Here is a 20,805-nt window from a genome sequence, read left to right as displayed (position 1 = left end):
GTGGTTCAAACCCACTCAGTGGCTCCATGGGAGAAAGACTTGGTGATCTGCTTTGTAAAGACTATAGCCAAGAAAACCCTACGGAGCAGTTCTAGTCCATCACACGGAATTACCATGAACCGAAATGGATTTGATGGCACCCAACAACAGCAGCAACTATTTCTACACCAGGAAATCTGAATTTTTCATAACAGTATTCTTAAATTGGCTTCTGGCCAGGAGCTTGGAGGCTCTGCTTGTTTCTTTATAATACTGGGCCTTTACTGATGCTTTTGTTTGGTTACACTAAACCCCTACCTGCTACACTGTAATACAGAGTGTTCTATGGGGAAGAACCGTGGGTTGAACCTCAGGATCTTTTGAGTGTTAGTTGTGGCCACGTGATTGCTAAGTGCTTCAGCTTCTTTATCTCCAAAATCCTACTTCTGTTTACTTCACTGGATTATGGCTAGATTAAATATATATATATATATATATAGAAAAATAAGTCACTTTACAAAGGCAAGGGATTTGTCAAGTTTTCTCTGATCCACAGTATAAAATATATCTTGTCTATTTTTCAATTACTTGTTAGAGTAACAGATGGTGAAGACACTCGTACCTTCACTGGGTTGGAGACTTGGCCACAAGGTTAATGGTCAATTTGGTTATCTTTGCTCAGATTATCTGGTCATGTAGGAACACTTCTGAGAATGTAATCCGTCAGAGTGATTTCATTCCCAAATCTGATCTGTTGCCAAGCCCGATTTTGTTCTTCTGAAATCTCCCTTGGATTTGCCACAACCCTCCCTTCATTCCCCGGCCACTCCTGGATTATCACAGTAGTTTACAGCATCTCTCAGCACACTCTGAACATCACCACTCTATCAATACTCTTAGGAGTGGGTTTTCCTCCTGTTACTCCCTTTCTCAAAATCCTCAATGGCCTCCGACAGCCAACTCTCAAGACCCTTCCCAACAGCGATTGCCCCACCTGTGTATCCATGTTAGCTGGAAGTGACTGGGACAAAGTCTTTGTTCATGCCATTGCCCTGATAGGCACACCCATTTTACTTGCTTCTATCTACTTCAAGTATAGCCATTCTTAGAGGACTCCAGACCATGTCCTTAATTTTCATTTCAAAGTCATATTCCAATTTATTTCTAAAAAGAAATTGATATCCTAAAAACTTAATTTAAAAGCTGTTAGCCCCATGCTCTTATAAACAGAACCTGCAAGTCTGTTGATGCCACTTATATTTGCAAGGATGGTGCAGGATCAGGCGGTGTTTTGTTCTGCTGTGCACAGGGTAGTTACGAGTCAGAAGAGACTCAATGGCGTGTAGCAACAACAATAACTTACGTTTACTAATTCTGTTATCCTAATGAAGTATTTATTTATCATCTTCTAACTTGTCTCTTAAAATAACCATGACAGTTGTTTTATTGCCATAAGAACCTTCCATAATACTACCAAATTACCCCCTCTGAAGTGCTGACATAATGGTTACTTCCTTAATTGAGAACTCACTCGATGATTCACACATCCCTTGCTTCACCCCAGTTTACCTCCCTAACCTTATCAACCTAATTTCTCTAGCAGCAAGTCTATCTTCCAGTCATTTAGAGCTATCTTGGGTTCCTCCAAACATGTAATATACAGTCCGACCCATACTCTTAACATAAACACAATTTCCTTTCCCTGAAATTTCCACCCTACCCCCATGATGTCCCATGAATTCTGATCCTTGTTTGACACAGGGCATGTCACTTCCTCCAGGATAACCCGCTCTGATTAGGAAGGATATTGTAGACCCTTGAGATCCTATAAGGTTTATTGTACTTCGTTCCCAAGGCACTATTTATTTTCACCTTGTATTACATTTATTTGTGGAAGTCTCTTGTATTCTATGCCAATGTAGGATCCTGAAGGACAGAAACCATGTCTAGGTCAACTGAGTATCATCACACTTCTTAACACAGTGTTTTGTAGCAGCTCAGCCTCACGAGAAACTTTAAGAAGGTACATTCTGGACACAGGCATGTAAAACTTGAAATGTCCTTTAAAATGAATTACTGAATGTCCTTATAAAATGAATGACTGAAAATTAAACCTATGATATGAATCTTGAAATAGAATTATATCACAATTTCAACAGCAGGTTTTAAATAGTTTTTCTTCTGTAAAGCAAATGTTTCTTACTTTGAGCTGGAGTCGCACCCTGGTCAAAAAGAATTTCCAGCAATTTTCTCTGGAGTCTACCATGCCCAGACTACGAACTTCATTACGAATTCCCGAAATTATCTTATCCACATCTTCGTCACTGAGCAAATCTTGGATTTCTCCTACCCCCAAAAGAATGAGAAGAATTACTGAAAGGCTGTCATGATTTAAATTTTAGATATGACTTTTTAATGCTTGAAGTGATTTATAATATACAGTTCAGCTTAAGTGATAAAAGAGGTGACTAAGATATGGAATGCCATTTCTCTTTTAGCATTTACAAGACACACAGCACATTGAGGATATGCTAGGGTGAACACACCCACTGAACTCGTACTTGTAGGAATAACATTTACTTCACTCATGGCCTCTCCAAGGTACTTCGCATCCCCAAGCAGGCTAAGATACACCTCATATTAGTTAGGTTTATAGGTTTCTCCCCAAAGACTGTCCCAGCAAACATCTCAAAGACAAATTATCTCTCTTTAAAGTTCACTGAAACTACAGATAATTTGTCATTTGGAGAAGATCTTTCAAGGAATGTGTTGGTTTAATCACCTGATGCCAGCAAGTCATTAATCAGCACCAGAAAGCTCTCATCTAGAACCTGGGCATCTGTCAGCAGGAACACAGTGGGCATGTTCTTGGCTCCAGTTCTGATGTACAAATTGGCAAGATCTACCTGTAAGGAGAGGAGGCAATCATTCACGTTTTGTTAAAATGCTGATGTGAAATTGGAAGTATGTGTGTGGGTGCAGGGAAGAATGAAGTAAGTATAATGTGATAATAGCATACTGGGCCTTCTCTCTGTTTACATACTCTTTCCTCTCGGTGACCCTGCTATAGGTGAAAACCACATGACAACACCTCCATTTCTGGCATATAACGAAGTTTGCCATGTTTGCAGCTTGCTGGAAGACAGCGATGAAAACAGGCTGTGGATGAAGGGCCCCTCCTTTCTAATAGAGTGGAAATGAGTTCCGTGATGCCTTTCACAAGGAACACAGTAAAAGGAAGTCTTATGCGCATTTCAGTAATTGCCTATTTTCACTGAAAATTGTTTTTCTTTCTTTACGTTTTGCTTAGTAATATTAAAAGCATGTGGTTTGTGTTTTCATTTTGAAATAACACTTGCCACAAACTATAAAATCTTATAAGTACTATTGTGATTAAAAAGCAAACTCTTAAAAAACACAGGAGAGTTTCTTCACTGCGTTATTCCCCTTGCATTTTATTTTTCATATTCTTTCCCAGAGGGGAAGAAATCTACCTGTACTGATAAAGGAACTTTCTTTTTTTTTTTTTTTCCCTTCTCCATTACACAGGGAATCTACGAGTGTTAACATAAGGTTTGGTTAATGCAAAGTAAAAACTCATTGCGTAAGCCAGTATTTAATAAAATATTTTCTGAGGCAAAGAATCAGAATATATGATTTCTAATTTGAGCATGAAGGCAAGACAGCCAAAGGTAAACTACAATTGTTTGGAAGCGTTGTCCCCTCTCTCCCATGGTTGGGGAGGCCTTAGCCAATTCTGAGAGTCACAGCAGCCACTGGAGAACTGCCAGCTTATACCTGATCAGCCAGACAGAAAGTTCCAAAGTACCTACCACCCATCACCCTTACTCACCCGAAGGTCTTGGATTCCATAGCCTTCGGTCAGAGTGATCTGAAACACCTCCAGGCTGCAAATGTAAGCTGCCAGCCGAGACAAGCTCTGTTTGCCACTGCCCCCCACTCCAACCAAGAGTGCGTAGCCCTGAGGGGCCCTTAAGATTCGACTGATGCGGCACCTGGTGAGAGAAAGCACATCCACCACAGCATGAACTACAAATGGCTCTGGGCCTACGTCTCTTTCGTGTTGTTAATTTTTAGATAAATATTTAGACTAAATTCTGAGTTTCTTTTCCAAACCTTTAGACACTGCTCATATCTTTCTCCATCAGGCAAAGTTGAGGCCTGCATTTCTGCCCTGAAACTACTTACCTAACAAACTTTCCCATGCTGATGACCTTTTGGAGCCTTACTGCTTTATTACTGCCTACCAAAATTCAAGAAAGAAAATAGTTTGGCTCTTCCCCAAAAAGCTAAACACAGAATTATATGACCCAGCAATCCCACTCCTAGGCATATACCCCAAAAGACTTGAAAGCAAGGGCTCAAACAGATACTTAGGCACCAATGTTCACTGCAGCACTATTCACAATAGCCAAATGATGGAAATAACCCAAGTGTCCATCAACAGATGAATGCATTTAAAAAAAAAAAGTGCTATTTCAATACAATAGAATATTATTCCGCCATGAAAAGAAATAAAGTTCTAATACATGCTTCAAAACAGTTGAACCTTGAAAACATGTTGAGCGAAATAAGCCAGACAAACATTTTATGATCTTACTTGTAAGAAATATGTACAAGTGGCAAATGTAGAGACAGAAAGTAGATTAGTGGTTACCATGGGTCAGAGGAAAGGAGAAAAAGGGAGCTTAGTGGGCCCGGAGTTTCTGTGTAAGGTAATGAAAGAGATTTAGTAACAAATAATGGTAATACTGTGAGTGTGAAAATAGTTTAAAATGGCAAATTTTATGTGATCTATAAAGAAAATACATACAAGGCCTTTTGTCTAAGCTTTAAAATTTTTTGATTAGCAAGAAAGATGCCAATTCCACATCAGCATCCAAGTACAAGGGAGAATGTCCTTGTGTCAGAAAACTGCTTCGTTTTTACTTTGGAAAGGATGAATTTGTTTAGACCAACGAACATCTCACATGTGTTCTACATCACACAGACGAAACACTTGCCTCTGTATGTGGCCTTACTTCCTTCACACTAAAGCCTTTCCTGTGCTTGGAATACGTGTGAATAATTTACTGAAACCATTCAGTACCACAAACTCAAATTTCCAGCAAGCCCAACTAATCTCTTCCTCTGTGTTTCCCGGGAAAATTGTGAATCCTTAAGCTATTGCTATTATTGCTACATTTTATGGTATAACTGCTATATTCATACATACAGTTATGAATAAGTTGATTTTAACATTATCAAAAGGCAGATTCTGTGAAAGAAATACGCCATAATTATATTATAAATATTAAACAACAAAACAAAATATAAGAATATGGATAACTAAACGCAAAAAAAAAAAAAAGAATGCCGCCTTGTCTGCTTCAGATGGCTTTTCTGAAACGAATTTAACTTCAGGCCCTGAATGATTCACATGATTTTTTTTTTTTTTAAGAGTGCTTTTGACAAAATGAAGTTGGAGTCACTCATCCTGGGACCAGCATGTGTGAACATTTCCTGAGAATCTACAATAGCTGAAAACACAGGTTATTTCTCCAAGCACAGTAATTCCATTAAAATTTACTTTATATGATCACACATCAAAACAACCTTGAAAAAGCCATAAAATTACTCTGGCACAAGTGAAGCCCCAAGCAAACAATGAGGGTTTTCATTTCAACTTATGCTGTGAGATGCAAAGTCCCTTTCTGCAACGCCCAAGGACGTTCTTAAAACACCTGTAACACTGAGTAAATCAGCTTCGAGCTCATAATCCCTGACCAAAGTAACAGCCTTCCCTTTCAGGCATGGAGAATTCCACGTTGAAGGATTACATGGGAAGATCCCTTTCCTCAGTGTCAACAGGAGTTTGTTTTACCTGAGCCGTGATACACAGTATAGTGTTTCCAAGGAGTAGCTGGTGGATTCAAACTGCCGACCTTCTGGTTAGCAGCCATAGCTCTTAACCACTGCACCACCAGGGCTCTATATACACAGGGTATACGAATTCAACCAGAAACAGTATTAATAATTATCCATTTAATGTCATGGTTATAAGTCCTAAATAAAAGTTCCTTTGTCTTGATAACCAGAAGATTGGAGCCGCAGAAGGATCAATAAAACAGTCAATGCTTAGCATGTTTATAACAACTGATGATGAGGTGGGCTCCACATTTTTTCTTAGGCACTTGCGCTAGACATTTTAAAAAGTAACTCTTCTAAAAATTTAATTTTTATTTGTTTGGATTCCCTTCCTTGCATTCATCCTTCCTTCTTCCTCTCCTTGTCTTTAATGATGATTTCCTTTTTTCTGGTTTTCGTCTTTGCCTAAGTGTCACTTATTAGAAAGGCCAGTGAGAGATGATGGTGGCTTGGACTAGGAGAGCAGTACTGGCCATAAATCTGCTTTCCACACACAGCAGCAATGGAGAACTGTACGGACTATACAGTAACTCGCATCATTCCCATGCAAGAATCCGCCCAATAGCTTCTCACTGCACTTAGGATAAAATCCAAACCCTTTATCCTGGTTACAAGGAAATACTCCATTTAAGTAAGGCTAGTTTCTGCCTCTCCATCCTCATCATATACTCTTCTCCCCAGCTTTTCCTTATGTTGCAGTCACCCTGGCCCTGTTTCTGTTTCTCGAATATTCCAAGCTTATTCCTGCCTCAGGGCCACATGAACTATGTCCTCTGCTCAGAGGGCTCTTCCTCCAGACCTCTGCATGCCTCGCTCCTGCTTATCATTTACATCTCACCTCTACACACAGATACCCAGCCACTCTCTAGAAATCTTCATATCTTATTTACCAGAATCAATATATTTTATTTTTTCCACATAACACATCACTCTCTGATTTTCTTCTTGCTTATTTGTTTATTTCCTCACAAGTGCCCATCCAAAAAAACCAACCAAACCTGGTGCCATCAAGTCAATTCCGACTCATGGCGACCCTACAGGACAGGGTAGAACTGCCCCATAGAGTTTCCAAGGAGCGCCTGGAGGATCCAAACTGCCAACCCTTTGGTGAGCAGCCGTAGCACTTAACCACTATGCCACCAGGGTTTCCTAAGTGCCCATATATACCACTAATATCTAAACCCAGTTAGAGAAGGGACTGGTCTGTCTTGTTCACTGCTGTATGGCCAGTACCTAGAACGTGTCTGTCAGCAGGATGCTGTGGATGCATGTAGTCTGTGCATTGCCCCAAGGTGCCCAGTCAAGGAGATGAGGAAGAGCCTTGTCAGCCAAACTCTATACCAGGACGGGCCTTCTTCTAATCTGTCTGCCAACAAAGGATGCTCCTTTTTTCTAATGTACACAAAGGTGCTGCAGAGGTTGCCAATGTTCCTGCCCGGCACACAGCGGGCACTCAACAAAACATGCTTCATCAGTGGAAATAGGTTTGAGTGTTGGTACTGTCACAAACTTTAAACTTATAAGCTTTGAACAAGTCCTCTTTGTTAATATTCTTACCTATCAAGGCTGCCGTGAAATAAAATGAAATGATGGATGCGAGGGCACTTCTGAAAGTAGTGTAAGACATTATTAAGACTGTGACATGATTAATAAAGACATTTCTATATTTTTATATTACATGATGACCAACAGTCAAGAATGGATAGTTCAGATTGCTTAGTATGATCTATTAAAAATAACAACAATAATTAACAAAGTAATTGTGGGTACCCAGAAACATAATGACACTGTCTACGTATACGGTCATTTTTACTTTGGCGAAAAAAGCATCATGGCTACTCTACTCACACATGTTTCATGGCATCGTCAAATAAAACGAGGTGCATAGCAGCATTCAGTTCATTGTAGTTGTCTAACGCTTCTGTAAGAATCGTCTTCAGCGCCTCCCAGTCCCTCACCGGCATGTAGCATGGATCTTCCCCCCCATTTGCAAAGTGGCAATAAATGAGGGGCTGTTGAAGCAGCTCATGACTGTCTACACCCTGCAGAATGAGGAAGAGAGAAATATGATTATATCAACCATCCAGAATGGCTCATCAGGGAGCAGACTGTCTGATTATGGGAAAAGCTTACAGATCAATTCATGAGTTGTTGTTGTTAGTTGCTATGGAGTCAATTCTGACACAGGGCCACCCGTGTGTGTCAGAGTGGAGCTGTGCTCCATACGGTTTTCAAGGCTGTGACCTTTCAGAAGTAGATTGCCAGGCCTGTCTTCAAGGTACCACTGGGTGGGTTCGAACCACCAACCGTTCATCTAGTAGTTGAGAGTTTAACTGTTTGCTCCACCCAAGAAAGCCTCGATCCATGAGTAGGTAGGTAAAATGTTCCCAAATACAGACTAACTGTACTTTGGAATCACAGCTATTTCAGAAAAATAAGCACTCAAACACAGTTCACTCACACACTCCTCTCACTTTGGCCCAAATCCAACTGGTGCTGGAGGAAACCGTGACTTCTGACAGTCATATACTTACTTCAAAATATTTATAAGCAGTTTCTAGCATTTTTTTCTGAAACAAATCACAATCCTTTGTGTCTGTCAGTTTGTCTCCATAAACACGGGAAGATTCATGAAGCCACAGGAGTATTAAATCATTTGGAACTTTTAAACATTCAGGAGAAGCAAATAAAATCCCCTACAAGGCAAGAACAGCAAAAACACTTTTAATTCAGAAGCTGATGTCATGCCATGGTAAGATCTTTAACTATGTTCCAATGTTAGCAATTTGTTAAGTTAAAAGAAATACTATAAATAGCATTACATATATATTAGGGTTACCCTTTGATAAGCAACATTCTGCAGTTTTAATACCATTATGCCCATTTTTAGGAATGCAACTAAGACTATCTTTTAAGACCCACCCCAGTAACTGCCACATCTAAGTACTCGTGCCTGTTACGTCTCCCAAAGGATTAAGTTTATGAAACTAAAGTACAAATAGGTAATATGAAAGCCATGCGATCATCATTTTTTTTTTAATTCAAAAAACCTTTGATAGGATGTAGTCTAACCCTTTCATTTCACAGATGAAGAATATGAGACCAAAAGTAAATTGCCCGAAGTCACACAAAACTTGCAGGTAGGTCTGGGGCTAGCACCAACACACTCTGACGCCCATGCCCACCCAACACTGTCCCCTCAATACCTTGGGTTCGTACAGACCCCCTCGGCACAGGGAAGGGCAGCTTGCCCTGCTCTCACAGGAGAACACCAAAGCAGTCGTGGAGAACGAGATGCAAAATGCTAATACTCGGTGGCATCAGATGCAGCCAACAGACTGGAAATGAAAGGTGAGCAGGCAGAACTCTCATCCCATTCCCCTAAGGCCTTCCTCCGCCCTTTTTCTTCTAAGATTTAAAAATCTGCTTGTCAACACCACTTTACTGAACACGGTCTTTATGTCAGGTGCTAGAAATACAGAGATGGTCCATGTTCTTAAGGGACTGATGTCTAATGCTGTGTTATGGTTTTGAGGAGTTGTGGAGTGATTTACAAAAGAGGGTTATAAAATATAAAGGAATAAAAACTACCAAATGGAAATAAATCCTACCACGTTTTTATGTGTAATCAATTCATTTACCTCTCTTACAAAAGAATTTAAAGCCATAAATAACCTTCCCAATACTTTTGCTACACAAAGTAGAACATATGAGTTGGATTTTTTCAAATCCCAGATTCTAAATCTCCCCTTAGGAATTTCCTTGATAAATCAAACACATAAACGCCTTCCTTTTACTAGGAAAGTATATTATCTGTCAATATCAAAACAAAATGATCCATCAATTTACAAACTTGTAATTTCTCTTGACCTGTTTGAAAATTATAGTACATAAATAAGTTTTATGCAAAGATATGACCAATTATTCCTCTTGGTTGGCACAAAAGCTCAAATATTTGTGGAATAAATAAAATAGGGAGTCCAGACCTTATCCTTGGTTCTTATTGCTAAATCACTTTGTAACTTGAAAGGAACCATTCGTTGTTCTTATTGATGAAATGGGAATAACAAACCTTTCATATTTACCTCGTAAAGCTTTATGAGTGCAAAATGAAATAATAAATATGAAAGCACTTACCATAGTTTTACACTAAGTTCTATAAATGGATACTATTAATCTTACTATAATTCTTGCTTTACCCAAGAGGCATAACATAGAGCAGTCAGGGTACCTGGAAGATGTTTGATAGGTCTCTCAGGTTAAAGATGTAGTGGAATTTAATAGCAGTGGGTAGAAAGTTATGCATCATCATTTGATGGAGTGCTACTGCAGCCTGGATGAGAGCGGGGCCGCTCCTGAGAATGGATGGACCAAATGCTTGCTGCTGGAAATGGGAACCAAGGATCTGGCCATAGATGGTGTTTAGTGCATCCAAGGATGGAAAGTTGAACGCAAACACTGTGAAATGTCTCTGAAAAGAAAAACAAATATAAGGGTTATATAAAGCAGTGATTATAATGGTACCAGCAGATTGCAAAAAAAAATGACCTGATTTTTCCATCCCCTATCTGAATCCATGCCCACTACCATGTAAATCTGTGATGCTTCCACTGAGACGCTGGGCTTGGCCATGTGACTTGCTGGAGCCAACAAAAGATGGGAAGTATAGTGTGCCAGTCACTGTCAGAGGCGTGTGTGCTTTGACTCGCTCTCGTGAGCTTCTGCCTTTGATATGAACTCTACAAGCCTGCTGAAGGATGAGAGACACATGAAGCCAAGCCATGGTGTCCCAATCGCTCCAGCCAAAGCCAGCCTAGATTAGCGAACAATCAATCTCAGACATGTGAACGAGCCCAGCCAAGATCAGCAGTCACCTAGGTGACCCCTAGCTAATTCCAGGTGAGTGAGCAAGCAACACTTAACTGTTGTGTGCTGTAGAGGCTGCTGTTGTTATTGAGCTTATAGGTTTAACCAAATATCCAGAAGGAGCTCTAATTTATAATCAAAAGCTCCAAGGGTCAAAAATCTACAATTTGTTAGTGTTATATTTAGGGACTATTTGAGAGAGAGCAGTACTAACACCTTACCTGTAGTCTAGGATTGATTGTGAAACTGCCCACCAGTGGATTCATGCAGGCCACATACTGGCAGTTATGAATTTCTTTCAGTGTCACCTTCTGTCTGTCATACCTAAATGACAGAAAATAGAACCTTAAATGCAACAACCGGTGATGACAACACAACAAAATCCACCAGTTCATAAGGGACTTCCTCAAAAATTGTTGCCTTTGATGTTTACAATTGCTTAGTGAGGTTGCTCTTGGTTGCATCATCCAAGAGCCATAAAAAATGAAGCTCGGAAAACTGAAGGTTACACAGCTCCTCTGATGCGAAAATCTGTATCTGGAGCTGAATCAATAGAAAATATTACTACTTATTGATTTTCATATGAGTCTACGTCTGGTCCGAAAACTACCTTGTACCCACGGCACGGCTCCCTGGATGACCAGGGGCTCTCTCTGCAGTTAACGGCAGGGCCTGCACACTGTGATGGCCAGGTAGTAACAGTATTTTCACCTTAGAGAATAAGGTCAAACTTCTCTTAAATAATTTTGTGTGAATTAATACCAAAAGCAGACATGATTTCTGGGTATTTGAATGTTTCTAGGAGACTTTTCAATACTATTCCTCCAAAGATACAAAGGGAAGGTCTTCCATTTAATATGATGAAAGGGATGTCATGTAAACCCAAAATATATTACATAAAATGCTCCCCAGAAGAGTAAGAAATTGGGTATAATTCTGTTCTAAAATATTTATCCATAATAATGATTAGATTTTGGTATGAAAATACAGAGAACTGCTTACCAATGTCCATAATCAATATGCTGTCGTATCAGAGTATGTGGCTGGACAGTGCCATAGACGTCCACTTCAGGCAGGTTCATGTCATCAATAAAATAAACCAATTTTTTATTTCCTACTGGACCATAGTTACGACCAGCCTTTTTCTCTAGAGGTTTCTCAAGAATCCCTGAAACAAATGTATAACTATGTCTACGAATCACTGGTAGAATCTAAATCATCTGTCCTTAGTCCTTTTTTATTTCCCTCATCTTCTCTCCATTTCAGGAACCCTGGTGGCACAGTGGTTAAACACCCAGCTGCTAACCAAATGATCGGCAGTTGAAACCCAGCAGTCACTCGTGGGAGAAGCATGTGGCAGTCCGCTTCTGTAAAGATGTATAGCCTTGAAAACCCTATGGGGCACTTCTACTCTGTCCTGTAGGGTCCCTGTAAGTCAGAATCCACTTGACGGCAGTGGGGATTTTTTTTTTTTTTTGGTGGGGGGGGAGGCAGCATTTCTCTCCATTTCATTCATCCATGGTTTCAGGTATTACCTCTTTGCAGGTTAAGACCTGAGCTGTGTCTCTGGCCTCTGACCTCTTCTATGTCATGCTCTCCTTCCTACTTCCCTTCTGTTGCCAGAGGTCACCCTGCCACCCTTTTCTGTAGGCCTCAATAATATCACACTGGTCATGACAACCAGGACAATTCCCTCACTGCTCTGTGCACTTCACCTTCTTATGCCCACTCCGATACACGGCCCACCACCAGGCCTGCCAGGCCCTGGTCTCCCCAGTTGTCCTTCTCTATCAGCTTTGTGGGGGAGTCTAGGAACAGCTCAAGTGAGTCTCCCAACCTCTCTTCTTGGGTGATAGAAGTGCAGAAGCACTATAGGCCAGTGTTTGTGGACACAATTCTGTGTACGAATAAAGTAGGTTTCTTAATGAGTCTGTATGACTTCTTGTCACTATGTTTGAGAAAAAGATATGAGTATACAAAACACAGAACTGGACAGTGTATATCTGATATGTTCTAATTACCTATCATTCCAGTCAGACGGTATATATCTTGAGGGCAAAGAACTATGTCATATTCATTACTGTATCTCTGATGACTACCGTAAAAAATAAGTAATTTGTTAAGTGCACAAATGAATAACCAAACAAGTATACAGTAAATAAATAAGTACACAGCTCTTCCAAGCAGCAGACTCGTATTGTCAAGCACTTAGTGGACGTCAATTCCTAATAGCCCTTTGCATGTTCTGCAAACACCAAGTCTGCCTTTTTCCAGACTCAGTTTAACATCGTCTATTTCCCATTCGCAACCTACCTCTTCCCTTTGCTTTCTGTGCTTCTGTTTATATGGCTAACACTACCCTAGACAGCCAGATGCAAGGCCTCACAGTAATCTCTCTCTCCTGGGGCCCCTCTCTGCCCAACCCAAGCCCGTAAATGGTACCTCATGTCTCTTCCTACACTCCCAACTTTTCATCTCCTGCTCTACAGTTCCAGTTCAGGGCCACATTACATTTAGCTAGCATACCACTCGGGTGGGCTGGTCTCTCTCCCCGCCTCCCAAAGTCCAACTCTCTTCTTGTCAGTTCCTTGCTCCCCATCAATGACTCACCATTTCCTACCAAACGAAATACAGTTTCCTCAGCTTGTAAGCATTCTCTACAATTAGGTTGACGAACTACCCCAATTTGTCTGGGAGTGTCCTGGTTTTAGCACTAAATGTCTCACGTCCCAGAAACACCTCGGTCCTTGGCAAATCAGTTAGTCACCATATCTACAATATAATTCCAACCTATCACACCAGACTTTTACTCTTCTTCTATCTGATCACTATGCTTTAGACAATGAATTTGTCCTACAATTTTTTTCTCTTCTGTACCTTTGCTATCCTAAATTCTACTTTCCCTGTCTACCACCCCATTTCAAATGTTTGAAATCCTAACTCTCTTTCAAAGTACACTGGCCACTGTAGCCCTTTAACTTCTCATGTTGTTATGTGCTGTCAAGTCGATTTTGACTCATAGCAACCCCATGTTACAGAGTAGAACTTCCCCATGGGATTTTCTAGGCTGTAATCTTTACAGGAGCCAGATTGTCAGGTCTTTCTCCCGTGAAGCTGTTGGGTGGGTATGAACCACCAACCTTTCAGTTTGCAACCAAGTGCTTACCCGTTGCACCACCAGGGCTCCTTAACTCCTCATACTAATAGTCAATCCCTGAATCTTACACATGCCTGTATTTCTTTCAGGAATTAGCAAGATGCACTCACACCATAGTCAAATCATTTATTCAACTACTGAACTGTAGCCCCAGTTTTTCGTTTAGAAAGTGATAAACAGATTCCTTTCTTTGTGTCTGTAAATGAAAAACATACCCCACACAGTGCCTGGAAAAAAGTAGGTAAGTATATATTTGCTGATAAAAGGAATCTGCTAAATCAGCTTTCTAACTGTTCCATTCATGAAGAAAAGATAGAAAAACTTGATTAAGAAAGAGATTACAGGAAAATCACTATTGGCTGAATAAATGATGTCAAATGAGTAAGAACGTATATTATTAGTCTACATTGATATAGTTAACAAAACAACAAAACACACACATATGCAAGCGCAAGCACACACACACACGCCCCCCCCCCAAAAAAAAAGCACATTTAGGGCAACTCAATAGATTTAATAAACTACTAGACAACAGAGAGTTTTGCTGACCCCACAATATAATTATTACTCAGGTATACAGAGTAACTGGACTACCAACATCAGGTCTCAATACTATTCATACACTATCCTATCCCATGTCTACTGCCCTTGCTTTTCCTAATTTTAGAAATGCCCCAAACTTGTGTGGGTCTTTTGGTCCATTGATACGTTTAGTCAACTGTTTAAAATTATGCTTATAATTCTTCTAAGATTTAACTAATAGCTCATGGCCTGACATTTCGTCAATATAGCAGTATTAATGAATTTCTCCTAAATCTACCCCTTTAACATTTATATACCTTAAAAAGTAACGAGGACGCCCTTCCTTGAATATACCCTTATATTCCTAGAAAACAAAAACAAAAGACGAACAACAACAACAAAAACCCAACCAAACCAGTTGCCATTGAGTCGATTCAGACTCCTGGCGACCCAATTTGTGTCAGAGTGGAACTGGGCTCCACAGAGTTTTCAGTGGTTGACTTTTCAGAAGCAGATTGCCAGGGCTTTCTTTTGAAGATCTTCTGGTTGGATTTGAACTGCCAATCTTTCAGTTAGTAGCCAAGTCCTCTTATATTGCTAGGATAACATTAAATTAAACATAACCAAATGGTTTACAGGCAAAGTAATCGACACTAAATTCTTGCTACTCTAAAGAGTAATAACCCAAATAAAGTCATGAGTGATATAAAAAGCATAAATTACAACAATATTGGAACAAATTATATTTACTCAGGGTGAGGATAAGTAAAGATTCATCTGAGGCTTAAGAAAAACATCTAAAGCCTAAGGAAAAGCAGTAACCCCTTTGGGCTGCATGTCCCAGCCATGCCAATTTCTGATCTCGTGTTCCTGGGATGTAAACAGCAGAAACACATACTTTGAAGAGCTGCAGATGTTGTGTAGTAGTTGAAAGGCACACGAGCTACAATGTAATCCTCAGAGAGACTTGCAAGGGTGTCACCTACAAAGATGGTTTTTCCGACTCCAGCATTTCCTACCAGCATTAGCGGTTTTCCTTTCTCAAGCAACAAATCTATAAAATATCTAAGACAAGTTGTCTCTGATGTGTGAACAAGAACTGTCTGGAAAAAAAAAAAAAGAGAGAGAGGTCAGACAGAGAGGCATTCCAGAATTTTATATCTGAACCAACATAATCACTTTAAGAATTGAGACCCAAAGAATTCTTAGTCCAAGTTAACACCCAATAGGAGAGATCCCACCTAATTTGTAGTTTTGAATTGTCAGAGTTCAGACATCACAGCTTCAGGAGAGCAATTAGGTAACGTCATCAAAGTGCCACAGCATAAGCGACTGATTTACATTTTCCAAATTAAGCGCTAATACTCAAGGCTCCCTATCACAGAGTATCTACTGCCTGCCCAAACACGTATTAGGCATGGAAGGGAATACATTAAATGCCAAAGAAACCGCCCACCACACTTCAGAAGCTGATAATACACTTGAAAAGGCAAGCCACACACCAATGAAAATTGGTAACAATTCCTTGGCTTGGTAAAATTAAGTGGCAAAATGATTAAGCAAAAAAATTTTGCTAAAGCAGTTCAGTATGGGAAAAGATCATTTTTGGAAACAGTGGTTTTTAAGTGGAATATTCACAAATCTAAACCACATTGAAAACTTATGTGTTGTTCCGTTTAATACTTCTATAGCTTAATTCTTCTGTTCTGAATATTGGTTATTTATTTATATACTGCATTGTTTCACAAAAAAAATTGGGATGGGTGGCCTAAAAGAATACAATAAAATGATGATCACAAATGTGTAAATAAAAATCAGACTCAGAGAACAGAGATTAAAATATACGATCAGAACATGGGATAGTAGGTATAGACATGCAGGCCATAGAATCCTGCACAGAGATTAAAAGAGAGTTGGTGTGAGAGACTGACTTGATTTGTAAACTTTCACTTAAAGCACAATAAAAATTAGAAGAAAAAAAAGAGAGAGAGAGAGCTGGCAATTTAGTTGTATTTCCTGATGCCCAAATTATAAACAGAAAAACTACTACTTGCAGGGTTCACGTTATTCATAAGAAACACACATAAATTTTACAACGGATAAAACACTTCTCTATTCGGTTAGCATATACTGAACACGGTTAAATAGTTTATAGATCACTCAGGGTCATCTCTATGATTAGGAACATCTATTCTAAAATTTAGTATTTAAAATATATATGTACACATATATATTTACATAAGTATATGTAAATGCCATTTCAACACTTTTTACATGTACAATTCAGTGACATTAATTATGTCTCTCATGTTGTTCAACCATCGCCACCACTTCCAACCTCTTCCATCACCTTGAATAAACCTGTTGCTGTCGCATCGATTCGGATTCAGAGTGATCTTACAGGCCAGAGTAGAACTGCCCCATAGGGTTTCCAAGGAGCAGCTAGTGGATTCAAACTGCTGACCTTTTAGTTACCAGCCACAGCATTTAACCATTGGACCACCAGGGCTCTACTATCCTTAATAGAAGCTCCAAAACCAAAAAACCCATTGCCATCAAGTTGATTCTGACTCATACTGACCCTACTGGATGGAGTAGGACTGCCCCACAGGGTTTCCAAGGAGCAGCTGGTAGATTCGAACTGCTAACCTTTTGGTTAGCAGCTGTAGCACTTAACCACTGGACTAAAAGGACTCCAAACACAAGCTCAAAAACCCATTGCTTTTGAGCTGATTCTGGCTCATAGCGACCCTATAGGATACAGCAGAACTGTCCCATAGGGTTTCCAAGGAGCAGCTGGTGAATTTGAGCTGCCGACCTTTTGGTCAGCAACTGTAGATCTTAAACACTGCGCCACCAGGGCACCACAAGAAGCTCAATACCCACTAAACAATAACTCCTTTTCTCTTCCCTCCCACCCTCTTAGTAACCAATAAACTTTGGTCTCTATACATTTGCCTATTCTAGATATTTTATATAATTGGGATCATACAATATTTGTCCTTTTGTGACTGACTTATTTCATTCAGCATAATGTTTTCAAGGTTCATCCATGGTGTATCATGCATCATAACTTCATTTTCTCATTATGACTGACTAATATCCATTGTATGCATGTACAATATTTTGATTATCCATTCATCTGTTGATAGACATTTGGGTTGTTTCAACCTTTTGTCTATTGTGAATAATGTTGCAGTAAACATTGGTATACAAGTATCTGTTTTGGTTCCTGCTTTCAATTCTTTTGCGTCTGTACCTAGGAGTGGAATTACCAGATCATAAGGTAATTCTGTATTTAACCTTTTGAGGAACTGCCAACTGTCTTCTACAGTGGCTGTACCATTTTACAATTCCACCAGCAGGGGATGAGGGTTCTAATTTCTCCATATCCTTGCCAACACCTGTTGCTTTCAACTTAACAATAAAAAAGACAAGCAATCCAATCAAAAAATGGACAAAAGACTTGAATAGACATTCACCCAAAAAGTAATACAAATGGCCAACAAGTGCACGAAAAGATGCTCAACATCATAGTCATTAGGAAAATGCAAATCAAAACCTAATGAAATATCACTTCATCCCCCACTAAGATGGCTGTGGTTAAAAACAGAACTAAGTTTTAACTCAGTGGTGCTCTTTTTTGTAAGGTCTGTTGAAAGGAACATACTGTTCTGTGCTCCATTAGTTGTTTTAGTTATTTAGTGCTGCTATAACAGAAATACCACAAGTTTTAACACGGAGAAATTTATTTTCTCATAGTAATGTAGGCTAAAAATCTAAATTCAAGGCATCAGCTCCAGAGGAAGGCTTTCTCTGTCAGCCTTCTCATCAACGTTCCCCCAGACTAGGAGATTCTTCGGTCAGCTATTCTGGGTCCGAAGGACACGCTCTGCTTCCAGCATTGCTTTCTTGGTGGTATGAGGTCCCCAACTCTCTGCTTGCTTCCCTTTCATCTTCTGAAGATAAAGGTGGTGCACACCACACCCCAGGGAAACTCCCTTTATATTGGGTCAGGGAGGTGACCTGAGTAAGGTTGGTGTTACAATCCCACTCTAATCCTCTTAACATAAAATTACAATCACAAAATGGAGGACAACCACAGAACAGTGGGAATCACAGCCTTACCGAGTTGATATATACATTTTTGGGGGGACGTAATTCAATCCAGGACAACAGTCCTAGGCTACTGTTTTGTTTTGTTTTTTAATTAGAGCTGTATTTTATAATATTTTTTCTCCTTTCTTGCTATTAGTTTTCATCACTTGCTTTTAATCTGGCTATTGCATCTTCTCTCCACACATTAATAACCAACAATTAACACTTACTGAGAGCTGACTATGTGGTAGGTTACTCTGCTAAGCACTTGACATCCATTATGACATATGATACAACAAACCTATGAGGATTGTTTTATGATATTCCCACTTCAGAGGTGATGAAACTAGAGCTTAAGGAGCATTGATAACTTGCCCAAGGTCACATAGCTAGCTAGTAAATGGTGATGCCTGGATTTAAAACCAGCCTGTTCAGGGCCCAGACTCTGCCTTAGTGCATGGACTCTGGAGCCAGGCTGCCTGGGTTTGAATCCTAGCTTTGCAGTTTTATAATGACCAACTCAACCTGATTTACCTGGGGTTTTAAAACGGAAAGTCCAGCATCCTGGAAACTGCCTCAGTCCCAGGCAAACCAGGACAAGTGGTCAGCCTAAACTTAGTGCTGGTTTAGCTGTAGACAAATTACTTAGGCTCTTTGTGCCTCAGTTTCTCCATATTTAAAAAAGGGCTAATAATAAAAAAAAACTTTTTTTTAATAATAGTACATCTTAAAAGGCTGTTGTAAGGATTAAATGAGTTAGCCTATGGAAAACACTTAGGAAAGGGCCTGACATAATGTAATATTAATATTTACTCTTATTACTGACTCAGAATGGTCTTCTATTACGTTAAGAAGCTGTTACTCTAACAACCACGTTTGGCAGATCTATGTGTCAAGTAAGGCTACAAAGTCCTGAGAAGTTTTCTGTTGAATAAAGGATATCATGAATAAAATTAATCAATTTGGTGGTGTCTTTTTGGTCTTCAGTATTTGGGTTAACTACTAATCTTCAGCTTTCAATAAGCCAGATAATATTGCTAGGTGACCACAGTATAAGTAGATTAAATAAAAACAGATTTCAAAATGTATAAAGTAGGTAAAGCAGACTTTGTTGGTTGTCTCCTCTCCTAACATCCATTTCTGTATTTCTTCCTTCCTGTCAGAGTCTCCACTTTGCTCAAGTCTCCACCCCTTCCACACAGCCATGTGCTGCAGGGGATGCTCCACCGATCACCAGTGGGATGGTGATTAGTGTTATGGACTGAATTGTGTCCCCTCAAAATATGTGTCAACTTGGCTGGGCCATGATTCCCAGTATTGTGTAATTGTCTACCATTTTGTCACCTGATGTGATTTTCCTGTGTCTTGTAAATCCTACCTCTGTGATGTTAATGAAGCAGGGTCAGAGGCAGTTGTATTAAGGACTTGATCTATAAGATTAGGTTGTATCTTGAGTCAACCTCTTTTGAGACATAAGAGAAGCAAGCTGAGAGATGGCGGGACCTCATGCCACCAAGAAGGAAGAACCAGGAGGGGAGCATGTCCTTTGGACCTGGGGTGCCTGCACAGAGAAGCTCCTAGACCAGGGGAAGATTGATGACAAGGACCTTCCCCCAGATCTGACAGGCAGAGATAGTCTTCCCCTAGAGCCGAAACCCTGAATTCAGGCTTTTAACTTCCTAGACTATATGAGAATAAATTTTTCTTTGTTCAAGCCAGCCACTTGTGGTATTTCTGCTATAGCAGCACTAGATTACTAAGACAGTTAGTCAAAGTCATTATGGTAACTCCATCCCCTTGGCCTTCGACTGGGTTAGGCGTGGGCATATGAGCCAGTTCAGAATAATTAAATGCTTGAGAAGGTATGCTCTGGGACTGTTAAGAAAGATTTTCTCGCTCCTAATAAAAAAAATGAGAAAGTTCCTTTTTCCTTCTGAAGGTGACTCCTGGCCCGCTGGAACCATCTTGAGCCCATGAGTGGTATCAGTCTTAGAGTGAAGCCAATGTTAAGAAGAACAGAGACAGGAGATAATCTGGATCCTTGATAACACTAAGAAATCACAGAATTATTAATCAGTCTTGTGGTCACCCTGCATGTGAATTTGTTTGTGAAAGGATAAATGTCCTTATTGTTGGGTTTTCTGTTATCGGACACCTGGTGCAGTAGGAATTATCTATATTCATATAGCACTACTGAAATAATAAATAAGCTTCAAAATAAATCAGAATGACATGATTTTAAGGAAGAAATACAG

At 39.8% G+C, this 20,805-nt stretch overlaps 1 protein-coding gene across 3 annotated transcripts in view; it reads right to left on the bottom strand.

Moving 5' to 3' along the window:
* DNAH11 (dynein axonemal heavy chain 11) overlaps positions 1-20,805 on the bottom strand; it is a 361,390-nt gene that overhangs the window by 168,666 nt on the left and 171,919 nt on the right. For all 3 annotated transcript variants that reach the window (XM_064290057.1, XM_064290055.1, XM_064290056.1), the window contains 9 exons: positions 15,351-15,555; positions 11,776-11,941; positions 10,995-11,097; positions 10,139-10,378; positions 8,442-8,603; positions 7,756-7,949; positions 3,833-3,995; positions 2,762-2,885; positions 2,183-2,325 (listed from right to left, as the gene is read on the bottom strand). In XM_064290057.1, coding sequence (XP_064146127.1) covers positions 2,183-2,325; positions 2,762-2,885; positions 3,833-3,995; positions 7,756-7,949; positions 8,442-8,603; positions 10,139-10,378; positions 10,995-11,097; positions 11,776-11,941; positions 15,351-15,555 — 1,500 coding nt within the window. The remainder of the gene's footprint in view (positions 1-2,182; positions 2,326-2,761; positions 2,886-3,832; positions 3,996-7,755; positions 7,950-8,441; positions 8,604-10,138; positions 10,379-10,994; positions 11,098-11,775; positions 11,942-15,350; positions 15,556-20,805) is intronic.

The sequence above is a fragment of the Loxodonta africana genome, chromosome 8, assembly GCF_030014295.1.
Source record: "Loxodonta africana isolate mLoxAfr1 chromosome 8, mLoxAfr1.hap2, whole genome shotgun sequence".
NCBI classification, from domain to species: Eukaryota; Metazoa; Chordata; class Mammalia; order Proboscidea; family Elephantidae; genus Loxodonta; species Loxodonta africana.
Note: the sequence above shows the minus strand (reverse complement) of the source record. Positions and strands in the feature narration are given on the sequence as shown.